The 14,168-nt window shown below is 45.4% G+C and overlaps 1 protein-coding gene across 1 annotated transcript in view; it reads right to left on the minus strand.

The window, feature by feature from the left end:
- Nucleotides 1-14,168, minus strand: part of RNF207 (ring finger protein 207) — a 63,239-nt gene that overhangs the window by 42,461 nt on the left and 6,610 nt on the right. Inside the window, exon 2 of the mRNA XM_019511604.1 lies at nt 10,431-10,621. Within this exon, the coding sequence (XP_019367149.1) occupies nt 10,431-10,621 (191 nt within the window). The remainder of the gene's footprint in view (nt 1-10,430; nt 10,622-14,168) is intronic.

A 14,168-nucleotide genomic window follows, 5' to 3' on the forward strand; every position in this document is an offset into this window, starting at 1 on the left:
TCTGGAAGAGGTGAGATACAGCGCAAGGAAATCTGTTGGGGGGTGGAAGGAAGAGAAGGGCTAGGGACAGAAATTACATACAAACCAGTGGAAGTGATGGGAAACTGGCTCAAATCTGTAACACAACAGAAGTTCAATGCACATGAACCACTTTCAAAATGTCCAAAACTGGTTTAAGATGAGCCTGGGTGGATGTAGTATCAGACTTCATCTATCTTGGATCTTGTACTGACCCATAGGGATGCAGAATTGGCAGAGGATATGAGAGTGATGGGCAACTTGGGAAGAAGTGACCAGAATCCCAGGTCCTGAAATGGGGAAAGCATGAGGTCAACAAAGCTAGAATGCTAGATTTCAAAAAGGTATATTTCAACCAGCTCAAGGAGTTAATAGGTATGGTGCCATGGGAAGACGGATTGAAGGACAGAAGTACCCAGGAGGCCTGGGAGCTTCTAAAAAGCATGATATTGAAAGCCCCACAAGAACTTGTTCTGACACACAAAGATTGGCAAGAGACTAATGTGGTTGCACAAGGATGTCTTCTAGGATGCCTCAAATGCAAAAGGAAAGAATACAGGAAATGAAAAAATGGGCAGGTCAGCAAGGAAGTATACCAGAAAATAGCAAGAACCTGCAGGGAAAAATCAGGAAGGCAAAGAATGAGTGTACCTGGTCAGGAAGGATAAAGTCAAGGAGAGGTTTTATAACTATGTTGGCCAGAAAAGAAAGACCAAGGAAGCTGTAGGTCCACAGTTAACTAGCCAGGGGAAACTCTTAACAGAAGATGCAAACAAGGTGGAGCTACACAACAACTACTTTGCCTCAGTCTTCACGTACAAAAAAAAAATAAATCTACAACCAGAAGCCTAATGCAGATTATTTGGATAAGAGAGGCGATGAGCTGCGGGATGAAATAACAAGAGACAGAGTTTTTGATGGGTCTGAATGAATTCAAATCAATAGGGCCTGATAAACTTCATCCTGTGGTACTAAAGAAACTGTCACAGGAGATCTTGGAGTTGCAGCTGGCAAGTGATATGAGGGGTAAGAAGAAGAGTTTCTACAAGTATGTCAGCAACAAGAAGATCATGGAAAGTATGGGTCAAAAGCAAGGTTTTTGATATGGTCTCCCACAACGTTCTTGCAAGCAAGCTAAGTAAGTACAAGTTGGATGAATGGACTGTAAGGTGGATAGAAAAATGGCCGGCTTGTTGGGCTCAAAGGGTAGTAATTAAGGCCTCGATGTCTAGTTGGCAGCTAGTGTCAGGTTGAGTGCCCCAGGGGACATGACTTGGTTAATATCTTCATCAATGACCTGGACGATGCAATGGAGTGCACCCTAAGCAAGTTTTCAGATGATGCCAAGCTTAGTGGAATTGCAGATATGCTGGATGGTAGGACTAGGATTCAGAGAGACCTAGACAAATTGAAGGACTGGATCAAAAGAAATCTCTTGAGGTTCAATAGACAAGTACGAAGTCCTGCATGTAGGATGGAACAGTCCCATGCACCAGTACAGAGTGGTAGGTGTATTGCCAGCAGATAGAAGAAAGTGATTCTTCCCTTCTGTTCAGCACTGGTGAGGCCGCATATGGAGTACTGTGTCCAGTTTTTGGATTCCCCACTACAGAAAGGATGTGGACAAATTGGAGAATCCAGCAGAGGGCAATGAAAAATGGTTAGGGGGCTGAGGGGACTTATGAGGAGAGACTGAGGGAACTGGGCTTATTTAGTTTGGAGAAGAGAAGACTGAGGGGGGATTTAATAGCAGCCTTCAACTACCTGAAGGGTGGATCCAAAGAGGATGGAGCTGGACTGTTCTCAGTGGTGGCAGATGACAGAACAAGGAGCAATGGTCTCAAGTTGTAGCAAGGGAAGGATATTAGGAAAAAAAAATTCTCACTAGGAGGGGTAGTAAAGCCCTGGAACAGACTACCCAGAGAGGTGGTGGTATCTCCATCTTTAGGGGCTTTTAAAACCTGATTAGATAAAGAGTTAGCTGGGATGATCTAGTAGGGGATGGTCCTGCTTTGAGCAGGGGTTTGGACTAGATGACCTCCTGAGGTCCCTTCCAACCCTAACTTTCTATAATTCTATGACCTGGGAGCCCTCAACAATAATATACCTGAAATTGTGGAAGACAGACAAGGTATCAGAAGACTGGAAAGGGCTAACTGTAGTGTCTTTTAAAAAGGCACAGAAGGAGGACCCAGGGATCTATAGACCAGTTAGTCTTACATCAATACATGGGAAGTTACCAGAGCATCTCTTCAGGAAGTCTGTTTGCAAGCATTTGCAGGAGGAAAGGCCGATCACAAGTACCTGGCATGCATTTACTAAGAATGAATTGTGCCAAAGGAACTTGATCCCCTTCTTTGACAAAGCAACTGCTTGGGTTGATGAAGGGATTGCTGTGGATATAGTGTATCTGGGCTTCTAAGGCTTTTGCCAAAGTCCACTTGACCTTCTCATAAACAGATTGGAGAAACATAGCCTAGACAAAACTACTATAAAGTAGATAGACAGCTGGCTCAATAGCCATAAGCAAAGGGTAATTATAAATGGGTTCATGTCAGGATGGCATAAGGTTTCAAGTGGAGTCCCACAGGGATCGCTCCTGGGACCACTGCTGTTCAACATGTTTATTAATGATTTGGAATCCAGACACGAGAGTTTGAGTGTGTTTTTTAGATAACATGATACTGGGAAGGACTGCAAATGCATTAGAAGACGAGTGCATTTTGAAAGGATCTTGACAGACTGGAAAGTTTGGATGAAGCTAACAGGATGAAGTTCAGTACTGACAAATGCAAGCTGTTACACCTTGAGAAGAAGAATCATAAACACATACAAAATGGGTGATCCCTGGATGGATGGCAACATAATGAAGAAGGATATGGGAAACTTGGTAGATCACAGACTTAACATGAGCTTGCAGTGTGATAAAGCTGACCAATAGGTGCACGTGGTTTGGGATGCATCAACAGAAGAATTGGGTGCAAGACACAGTAGATGATGGTGCCTTGGCACTAGATGGGCCTCATCTAGAGTACTGTGTATAATTTTGGGCTCCACATTTTAAAAAAGGTGTGGAGAGAGGTGGACAGCAAGAATGATAAAAGGCTTGGAAGGCAAGTCCTATGAGAAGTTGAAGAAGCTAAGCACTTGCAGCTTGTGAAAAGTTGCTTAAGAGGGGATGTGATAGCATTCTTCAGATACATGAAGGATTACCATAAAGAGGGAAAACACCTTTTCTCTCTTGCTGCAGAGTAAGACATGGAACAGTGACTTGAAGTTCAGCAAAGTAAGGTTAGATTGGATATCAGGAAAAAGCTTCTTTACTGTTAGAACAGTGAGGCAGTGGAATAGATGCCTGGGGAAGCTGTGGACTCTCTCACTGGAGGTGTTCAAGAAGAGGCTGGACAGCTACTGGTCAGGCATGATCTAGGTGTAGCTATGTCTATGTTCTTCTATGGGTATTTCCCATGCTTCTGGGCTTTGCTGGTTGCCACATGGAGCTGGGAGAGAATTTTTTTTCTTCCCTGCTGCTATATGTTAGGTTGGGTTTTTTTTTTTTCTTAAACCTTCCTCGGAGACACTGGGTGTTGCCTGCAGCCCAAGCTCAGGATTTTGACTGGGGTCTGCCAGTGCTCCTTCTGGGACTTAAATCTGGAGGTTCTTAGCTAGAAGGGATTGCCCCTCTGCTCAGATTCAGACTGATCATAATATTTGGGGTCAAGAAGGAATCTTACCCTATGGTCAGATTGGTATGAACTGTGGGAGTTTTTGCCTTCGTCTGTAGTGAGGGCATGGCCCTCCTTCCTGGGGTGTCTCAAGCATATGTTAGCAAGTTTTGCAGTTGCAGGATGCTGTTTGCCATGATCCTTCTGCTTTACTTGTGTCAGGTTAGGGTGTTATGTCTTGGGTTTTGTGTCTGGGTTGACTAGTTTTGTTCAGAGGTTAAACCATAGATGTATATAGGATGGTTTGGATAGGGATGATCTTGCCTCAGGCAGGAGGTTGGACTATGTCAGTGTTTCTCAACCCATGGTACGTGTGCCCCTGGGGGTATGTGAGACATGGGCGGGGGGTACACAGGTGCTGCATTTTGAGTTTCGCCCGCCCCCTCCCTGGCAGGTTGGAGGCATCTTTGCCTGTTCCAGCTGTGACCCTTCCTACCAGTGTCCGGTGCGCTGGGGCTTTCACTCCCCACTGTCAGTGTGCTTGGGGACAGGGAGGGAGGCTCCACGCAGGCTGCTTTGCCCTGGGCCATGGTCCGAGAGGAAAAAGTGGGACTCAGCTCGCAGTGGTGAAACCAGAAGTGCCACGATGGGAATTCTGGTTTCACTTTTTCTGTGTCGATCAGCAGGAGGTAAGTAAGGTACCAAAGGTTGAGAACCACTGGACTAGGTGACCTCTGGAGGTTTCTTCCAGCCCTACTGTTTCATGAGTCTATGCTAAGCTGTAAGCCAGTGGTCCCTCGTGCTTGGCTGGCGCCTTGCAGGAGTGGCCAGGTTCCAAGATTCTCTCCGGAGATCGGGGGCCGTGTAGGAGGGGCTGTGTGTAGACACTGGCTAGGGTGTGGTATGTGATGAGTGGGACACGCCAACTGAGGTTTTACAGACTCCCTGCCCAGCAAGGCAGCCAGACTCTGTAGTTTTGGGGATCTGTTGGGCTTTGCAGACATCTGAGGCACAAGGATGCCATTAGAAACAGTCCAGAGAGCCCTGGTCACCGTCCTAGACCAGTTCTTGTTGCATTCTGCTGTTCCCTTCCTTGTCATCTTAATTTGACAACACCTTCATTATGACTGGACCTTAGCTCTCTGTCCCTAATGAGCCAGTACTTTAATCCTTGGCAGCAAAGCAGCAAGTACACCATACCCACTCATGCCCAATGCCCATCTGATTAAACATCTGATTCACTAGGTACCTGTAAGACCAGACCTTTTACACTTTTCTCCCCCCACCACCTTTTCTGTCCTTTGTCTTCCAAATTTACAGCCATTTCCTTTTTCATAGACAGTCTCTTTCCTACCTTGAATTACCACCACTGCAGTCTCCCTTACTCACCTTTAGCTTTTTTGCCTCTGCTTTCCCCCCTCCCTCCTTCCCTGCTTTATCTTTTGTTTTCCTAATTTCCACCTATTTACATCCTCACTGACATCCTATCACACTTTTAGCTTCTCTCATTCCTTGGAGTCTGAGCAGCAAAGACTCCCTATGCCCAAAGAAGGGTGATTGTGCCCAAAAGCTTGCTAAGAACTTGTTTCCAACTACTCAGAAAAGATATCACATCTACTCAAAAAACGTTGCCTGCCTATGTCCTTAGAAACAACATGGCTACAACCAAAACCCAGCCTTCTGATTAAATAGCAGTCATTGCCTTCACTGTCATAGACCAAATCAGTTCCCAGGGAATCTGCTTAATAAAGAGGTTAGCCCAGTCCTGTGGCTTAGTATTGACCATGGAAAAGCTGATTACCTCCCCTCCCCCTTCAGCAAGCAGTATATGTACTGCTCATGGTCTGTGAGAGCATACTGGGTTAGAGCAGAGGGCTGAGGGAAAGGACTATTTAAAAGTGAGACCGAGCAGAACAGCCACAGCTTCCTAGCAAGAGAAGTGTCACCACTCAGAAAATGGAGGCGTGTACTGTATAAGTTAATAGCAAATTCTGTAGAAAGTAAATGTATATAATTTATCATATTATAAATCTAAATATTAAATTTAGATTTAAATTAAAATATGTTCTACATATAAATTTACATTCAACATGAATTGTAACTTTATATAATCATAAGTTGTTATTATATGTAGTATTCTATAGAAAGTTTAGAAATACTAATTAATGACCTTAATAGAAACAATTCATTTTAGTTGCTAAATGCTATCATGCAGCATCCATCAGCAGTTGCAGCTGACACCCTGTCTCTGAAATGTGAAGATTTGTCTATGCACTGAGATCACACATTGTGCCCGCTGCATTGGGTGGAATTGTAAGATCGTGTTTGGCCAAGTTGTAGAGATGTGGAGACGAATCGGAAATAAAATCTCAAAACTCAGTTACATTTAAAGCACCTGGCACTCTTTGAGAGAGTTCATGTTAGCAGCACGTTTGTTGTCATGTTCTTTCTGCCATCTAGGAATTGATTTAATTAGCTGAGGGTCAAAACTCAGAAAAGGCTCCTGATTTGGGTAAAAAAATGTGAACAGCACTAAAAAAGTAGCAGCCAGTTGTCTAACTTGAGGTGGTAGTGACTCAGTACTTGTAGTACTGAGTTAACTTTGCAGCTATTGCAGTTCTTGTCTGGCCTGATTTTCAATTTGACACTCAATGTCACCATGTTTTAAGAGAACTCGTAATTTAAGTGTGCCTGGTGTGATTTCAAGCTCATCACACACAAATTGCTGGTAGTACTTGATATTCTTTGCATGGTAATGGATTGTGTTAAACCACAAAGTCCACCTTGTAAGCACTTTAGGCTATGTCACTAGCAGGTAGTAACTCTCAGTCCTGTGATCTATGGCTGCAGTGATGTCGAATTGTCTTTGTATTGCAGTAAACATTGGGACATTTTAAAACAGTGTATGACACTGGGATTTTTTAGCTTGATTTTTGGGAAACCATAGCCAGTGCAATATTTCCTGGTGATCACAGACTACACTGCTTTTTCACAGTTTCTGCAAAACTTCTGCAAAATTAAGTAGGCCCCTGCTTATACCCCATGCAATGGGCGGAGTGGACAAGGATATGCTTCTTCCCCAGAGTGCTTCCCCCACTAGCTAGGACCAAGGCTGGGGTGAAGGGCTGTTGGGGTTTCATCATTGGACCCTAGATCAGTGGCTGTTTGTGACTTCAGCTTTCTGCTGTGGCCCATGAGGAGTCTGGCTGAGCCTGATCCCTGTGTTTCCTTCCTGCACATGTACAGAGGGCCTGCAGTTTCTTATATTTGACTGCTTGGCTGTTGAGCTTAAAACTAATACTTTTGCTAGTCCAGAAGTGTTAGTCTTTCACTATTGCTGGGGCAGAGGGAGGAGTGGGGAGGGAGTTGGGTGGTGACAATGAATGTTGGCTCCAGCTGCTGAAGATCAGTTTTTATTAAATAATTAAAAAACCTTTAAACTCCTTTCATTTTGTATCTAACCTAAGGCTTCTCGTTCATATCTGGACAGCCTCTTCAGAGCCTCTCAGGTGCACGTGACCAACAATAGCCAGAAATTAAGACCTAAAAATAACACATGCTTGGTCTCTCTTAGCACTGAGCAGCTGTCACCTTGAATTGTGTTAAGCAGCATCATACACATGATTTATGCCAAAAATATAACCACTCCATTGCTGTGACTTCAGACTTCTTTGGATTTTAAGGTTTTGTTGAGGATTTTTGGCAGGTTTGGGAGACCTTGGGCTTCTGATTGAGAATCATGGATTATTTGCCATTTAAAAATAAGCCCCAGTGGTTTCAAATTGTACAGTTATCTCAGGCAGACTGTGCGGGGTAACTATGCCATCACAGACAAAGGATAAGCAGCTTTTAATAGCACCTGGAAACTCCTGACATGCAGATGACCTTGGTAGTTAAGAGTCAGGAGAAGAGAATGAAACTTGTCAGTGGATCAGTCCCTGAATACAGCCAAACATTCACAGGCAGGTCTAGCAACTTTTTCAAGATTCAAAATGCTTCATAATAATTAAAAAAATCTCATAAGAGTTTATTGTGCAGGATTTTCTATTTTTCACTATTTTTTTAAAAAACACCTGAGAATGAAATGAGCACAGCTGGTGTCAGGGAGGTGAGCTGGACTGCAGCTCAGCCTCGTGTGCCAGGACTTTTTTTTAATGATGCTAAGGAAAAAGCAAGCTGAGGTGTCTACACACCCTTTCATTGGGGCTCGGTCCTGCTGGGAGCTGAGCGCTGACATGCTCAGAGGGTGCAGGATTGGAGACGAATGCTTGGGGCCTTGCAGCATCTGGCCTGAGTCTGACTGACCAGGGTGGCTCTGTATCTAGCACCGAGACTTCACTCTGGGGTTTGCAGAGGGCACTGTGCCTCCCCCATCCCTGGCAGCCCAATAAGCTTTCCTGAATTCTGGTGGGGCTATAATGGCTTGGCAGCCATTCTCATCTGAAACTCGGGGTGAGGACAACCCCATAATTTATAGGCTGGGGCAGTGACCAGGGAAGCCCAATCAGGTGCCTGCATGCTTTGGGGGTAGGTACGGGGCGAGGTCTTTCCCTGGCCCCATCACAGGGCAGACAGGCACCCACTGGGCAAGGGTGTTCTATGCAGGAATCCAGAGGATGCTGGCTAAGATCTGAGGGTCAGGGTGAAAGCTTCACAAGTGACTTAGGAACCTGAATCATGTGAAAATTGACGCTAAATCCCAGGCACTTTGAAAATGTCACATGGAGGCTGGTGGAGGAAGGATGGCTCAGTGATTTGGACATAAATCTGAACTCGGGAGACCCAGTTCATTTCCCTCCTCTGCCACAGACTTCCCTGGGTGACCCTTCGTGAGGCCCTTGGTGTGTCTGTGCCTCAGTTTCCCCATCTGTGAAAAAGGAATAACAGCATTTCCCTACCCCATTGTGAGGATACGCAAGCTAACCTCTGATTGTTTGGCTGAAGTTCAGGTGAATGGGATTGTTTTTAACAGCTTATAATTAAAACTAGACTGGAAATGAAGCACTCCTCAGACTAGGGGCTGCACACAGAGCTTTTTCTCCTTCTGATTTTTCTAAGAAATGTCAGGTTCACCTCAACTGGCAGCAGGCCTGTTCCTTTAAGAGGACTGTGCTGAAGGTGCCCACCTGATGCTGACAACAGCCTCCCTTCCTCCAGCACTGCTTGTAGGGACGCGGGTACAGCCAGGCGCAGAGACAGGCCGGTTCCATTTCTAGTGGCCCAGCTCCCCTCCTCCCTCCACGGCTCTCGGGATAGTTTTAAACAAACATTCCAGCGTGGAGGATCTGAGATGCCTCCTCTGGCCTCAAAGACTCAAATATCATTGGCAACTCCTGCCGACTCAATTCAGGTTGTCCTTTTTACTACAACAAGTGACAGTGAGCTGCCCTCCTATTCTCTCTCCTTTTTTGGAGAACACAGCACAGTGCTGTTGTCAGTACATGCCTGTGAGGTGACAGTGGTTGCCTGGTCACAGTGAAACAGGAGAGTGCCAGTGTACTGCACTGTTCCAGGTCCAGTGCTCAATCTTCCATCCCTGTCTTCTTCCTCTAATGTGTTTCTGAGTACCTGAGGTTTCTGATATTTAATTTGTATGGGATGGAGTGGTAGCTGAATTCCTGGTGCAAGTCATTGGTAGTGATGCAGTGATAGAAATGACCCTCTTCACTAGCCAGAGCTGGCCACATCGCACCACAAAACAGGCACCCAGTTTTACCAAAGAGCTTAACCACAAGGAGAGAACTGAGGAATTCACAGCTAGAAGCTGATGAAGGTGACTGTGGCACACACTAAGGCTGTGTATAAGAACCCCAATACTTTCTTGTTTCCACATGTATTAGTGTTGAAGTGGTGGCAAGGCAGCAAAGGTGCTTTACAGTGGCCCTTGAGACATGAGTCTGTTCCACTCCAGGCTCATGCAGAAAGCCCCCCTAAACCTAGTTGGAAAAAGGCACATAGTTCTTGGGTTTTCCACAGTGTAAGATGGTATGTGGATACTTGTATTTTTTTTTTTTAAGTCCCAAAGGAATCAACTTGGGTTCAATTGGAACAGGGCACCTTCATGCCAAAATGTGTCTACCCAAAGACTTGCACTAACATAACACCAGGAAGGAATGAAATCATATTGGTGGTTTAGGTGGAGCCCAGTCCTGTCCTTAGACCTGCTACCCTAACAGGCATTTGATTCCCTGGCCATTGAAGTGGTTCTCAGCAACATCAGTGGAATGATTCTTATTAACCCTTCAGGAGTCAAAGTAGAGAGAGACTTCCAGACTGTAAAAAACTGTAGCCCAGAAATATCTGGTGTCAGACTCTGCTTTCAAGTTTGCTCCCAGCTCCCATCCTAGACTCTGGGCATGTGGCAGATAGGCATAAAACAAATTCAACAATGTCACAAATGCTCCCCATCTTGGAACCCTTTCACCACCAGGCCTGCAACCCTCAAAGCACAAGGAAAGACCTACTACTGTTTCTAATTGCGCTTAACTTTCACATCAGGATGTCTTGGGTAGCAAATGCATAAGCCTACCCTTCAACAGCTGTGTTGAGTGTTTGCTGGCTGATCTAACTTAGACATCCATGTATAAAACAGTCTCTGTGTTTTTGCCAGCATGCTCCACATGTAATATTTCTATGCAGCATTGCTGCAGAGCACATTACCCCCACATTACCCTAGGAAGGGGACAGCTCAACTAGTAAATCGGTATGTTTCCATGTTAGTGCTAATCACTCCTTTGCATCTCTTACCCACAGAGAGGGCAGGTGAGGCGACTGTCGATTGCCCTGCCTCGCAGACAGCTGGCACAGAAGTTATGATAGCAATCAAGGAGGCAGGGGTGTTCATACTGCTCATGGCATAAGAAGCAAACCAGTGGGTGGCAGTTGGCATTGTCCAGGTCATAGAAGTTTTCTAGTGGAGAGAAGATCCCACCGGACATCTAGAAGAAGACAGAACAGCAGGGACTATGGCACATCGATTTGGGACAAGGAGCATGGTTGGAAAGTACTTGCAGTCTGGAGATGGTGTGTGCAGCACAGTTAATAAGAAAAGCCACCCATGTGAGTCATAATGCAGGAGACCTCAGTCCTAAACGGGTAAGAGTCCAGGGGCCACCAACTGCATGCAAGGGATAGACTAGCCACATGTGGGGAATGGGATGGCTTTGGGAAGGGCCAGCCAGGCTGCAATATTCATAGCTGCAATTCTGATCCTGATCTAGTGAGGAAATGTTATTTCCAAGGGTGACTGAGTTGCCAAGCCTGACTTGCTGATCTCATTAAGTGCAGGACTGGAGGGATCTATTTACATGCATTGGGGCAAGCAGGACATGCATCATGATTGCAAACGGCTGATGAATTTGCGATGAAATTAACACTCATGACACCGTGGCTTGGGCTCCCCCAGGTTCTAAGGAGTCTCTCTGGTGCAAACCATTCAGCAGGCATTCTAGAGGGGACTGTGTCCAGCCTTCCACAGGTAGAAGGGCATATTGGCCTAGCTGGGAGAGAAAAAGGGAGAAAGGCTTCTCCCAGGAAAATAACTCTACTCTGAGCAAAACCTCTTCTTTTCCCTACTGTCAGCTCAAACTTGTCTCTTCTTCCTCCTATATATCATCACATTACGTCTCTCATATGGCCCTGTTCCTAGGGCAGGCCCCACCATCTTCCTTTTTGTCCCCAGTTCCATCCTCCAGACCCCAAGGGTGCCCTGTGCTCTGCTTGTGTCCGGGCAGCTGTGAATCATTTCATCTGTAAGCTCTTCTGGACAAGACCTTGAGGTTTTACAGAATATGTTGGTGTCATACAGTGCTTTGGGTTTGTTTATCTCATTTAAGGAGCGTGGAAGAAGAGCTCTGCAGGAGAGACTGGCCAGGCCCTGCACTGGTATTCCAGAGCACTGCCCTGATAGGTTAGGGACTATTTAGAAAAACTGAATGTGCACAAGTCCATGGGGCTGGATGGGATGCACCCAAGAATGCTGAGGGAGTTGTCCAATGTGATTGCAGAGGTGCTGGCCATCATCTTTGACAACTAATTGCGATTGGAAAAGGTCCCAGATGATTGGAAAAGGGCAAATATAGTGCCCATCACCGTTCCCTCTAAGCTGTGTTTTGTGCACAGGCACACTTATGCCACACTGCCAAGTGTGCCTGCGTGGCTGTGCATGGCACACAGTTTAGAGGGAACACTGGTACCCATCTTTTAAAAAAGGGAAGAAGGAGGATCCAGAGAACTGTAGACCAATCAGCCTCACCTCAGTCCCTGGAAAAATCATGGAGCAGGTCTTCAAGGAATCCATTTCTAAGCACTTGGAGGTGAAGAAAGTGTTTAGGAATAGTCAGCATGGATTCACAAAAAGCAGGTCATACCTGACTGTCTTTTATGATGAGATAATTGGCTTTCTGGATGTGGGGAGACCAGTGGATTTGATATACCTTGATTTTTAGCAAGGTTTCCCACAACATTCTTCCAAGCAAGCTGAGGAAGTATGCGTGGGACGAATGGTCTGTAAGGTGGATAGAAAATTGGCTGGGTCATTAGGCTCAGAGGATAGTAGTCAATGGCTCGATGTCTAGTTGGCAGCTGGTATCAAATAACCCCAGGGGTCGGTCCTGGGTCTGGTTTTGTTAAATATTTTCATCAACAACCTGGAAGATGGGGTGGAGTGCACCCTCAACGAAATTGCAGATAACACCAAGCTAGGGGCAGTAGTAAATATGCTGGAAGGTGGTAGGGCTAGGATTCAGAGAGACCTAGACAATTGGAGGACTGGACCAAAAGGAATCTCATGAGGTTTAATGAGGACAAGTGCAAACTCCTGCACTTAGGACAGAACAATCCCATGCACCGGTACAGGCTGGGGACTGACTGGTTAAGCAGCAGCTCTGCAGAAAAGGACCTGGAGGTTACAGTGGACAATAAGCTGAATATGAATTAAAAGTGTGCCCTTATTGCAAAGAAGACTAATGGGATATTGGGCTGCACTAGTAGGAGTGCTGTCAGCAAATCCAGGGAAATGATTCTTCCCCTCTACTTGGCACTAGTGAGGCCACATCTGGAGTACTGTGTCCAGTTTTGGGTTCCCCACTACAGAAAAGATGTGGACAAGTTGGAGAGAGTCCGGCGGAGGACAACAAAAATGGTTAGGGGGCTGGGGCAGATGACTTATGAGGAGAAGCTGAGGGAACTGGCCTTATTTAGTCTGGAGAAGAGAAGACTGAAAGGTGATTTTATTAGCAGTCTTCATCTACCTGAAGGGTGGTTTCAAAGAGGATGGAGCTAGAGTCTACTGTTCTCAGTGATGGCAGATGACAGAACAAGGAGCAATGGTCTCAAGTTTCAGCAGGGGAAGTTTAGGTTAGATATTAGGAACAACTTTCTCAATGGGAGGGTAGTAAAACACTGGGACAGGTTACCTAGAGAGGTGGTGGAATCTCCATCTTTGGAGGTTTTTAAGATCTGGCTAGACAAAGCCTTGGCTGGGATGATCTTGCTGGGGCTGGGGCTGGGGCTGGTCCTGCTTTGAGGAGGGGGTTGGACTAGATGACCTCCTGAGGTTCCTTCCAACCCTAACTTCCTATCATTCTATGATAGCAGAAAGCAACTCGTAAAAACCCTCTCCCCCCTTGCAGCATTAAACAGTGCTGGGAGCAGAAACAGCAAAGTTTTATAAAAGCTGGAATTTCTGAAGCATGGAGCTGCCTTAGTGACTGGCCATGTGCTGCCTGCTGACCACTCGGCAGGTTTTCATAAAATCATATGGAAGTTAATTTGTGCTTCAGTAATAGTAATATGAAGATTCAGGGGGAATGACACTAAATAGCGTGAAAAACTCTTCTGAATTGCCCATATCATATTTCAAGACCTTCCCAAATAAACAGCAGGGGCAGACACTTACTGTTGTTTTCAAAGTTAGGATTGTATTAAAGAAGAGAAAACTATGCAGCTACCAGCTCCAGCCTGGAGCAATAAAGTAACCCATTCTGTAGGTGTGACTCACCAAGTCTTGTAAACTCCCAGAGGATAAAAATGACAAATTATTTGGCATTAAAAATCAAACTGTGCATTATGGGGAATGTGGACAGTTCTTGACCATGAAGGCTTTCTTCTATCAAACTCCTTTCAATAAGAATTGGTTCAAGAACCACTGTGCTGGCTCCAGCAGTGCATGTGGTATGTGGATAGGGGGAAAGAGTTGCCTTTTCAAGAAGAGAAAAAGTATTTAAATCGCATCTTACAACACACAGCCTCACAGAGAGGAGGACTGCATGTGGTTCTTCCCATTGCGTTCCACTCTAAGCGTATCAGTGAAAGTGCAAGGAATTCCAGGGATTTTTTTAATGTTCTGACTGAGCCCATTACCTTTTGGGTGTCAACATAAGGGCAATGCCATTCAAATAATTTATTTGGAATAGCTTAGCATCGCCTAATAGGTCCCCAAGCAAGAAAGCCACAGGAAGCAGAGCTACTAATTTTGAAAGCTGT

Source organism: Gavialis gangeticus, unplaced genomic scaffold (genome assembly GCF_001723915.1).
Source record: "Gavialis gangeticus isolate Ggan-Ray unplaced genomic scaffold, GavGan_comp1, whole genome shotgun sequence".
Classification (NCBI taxonomy): Eukaryota; Metazoa; Chordata; order Crocodylia; family Gavialidae; genus Gavialis; species Gavialis gangeticus.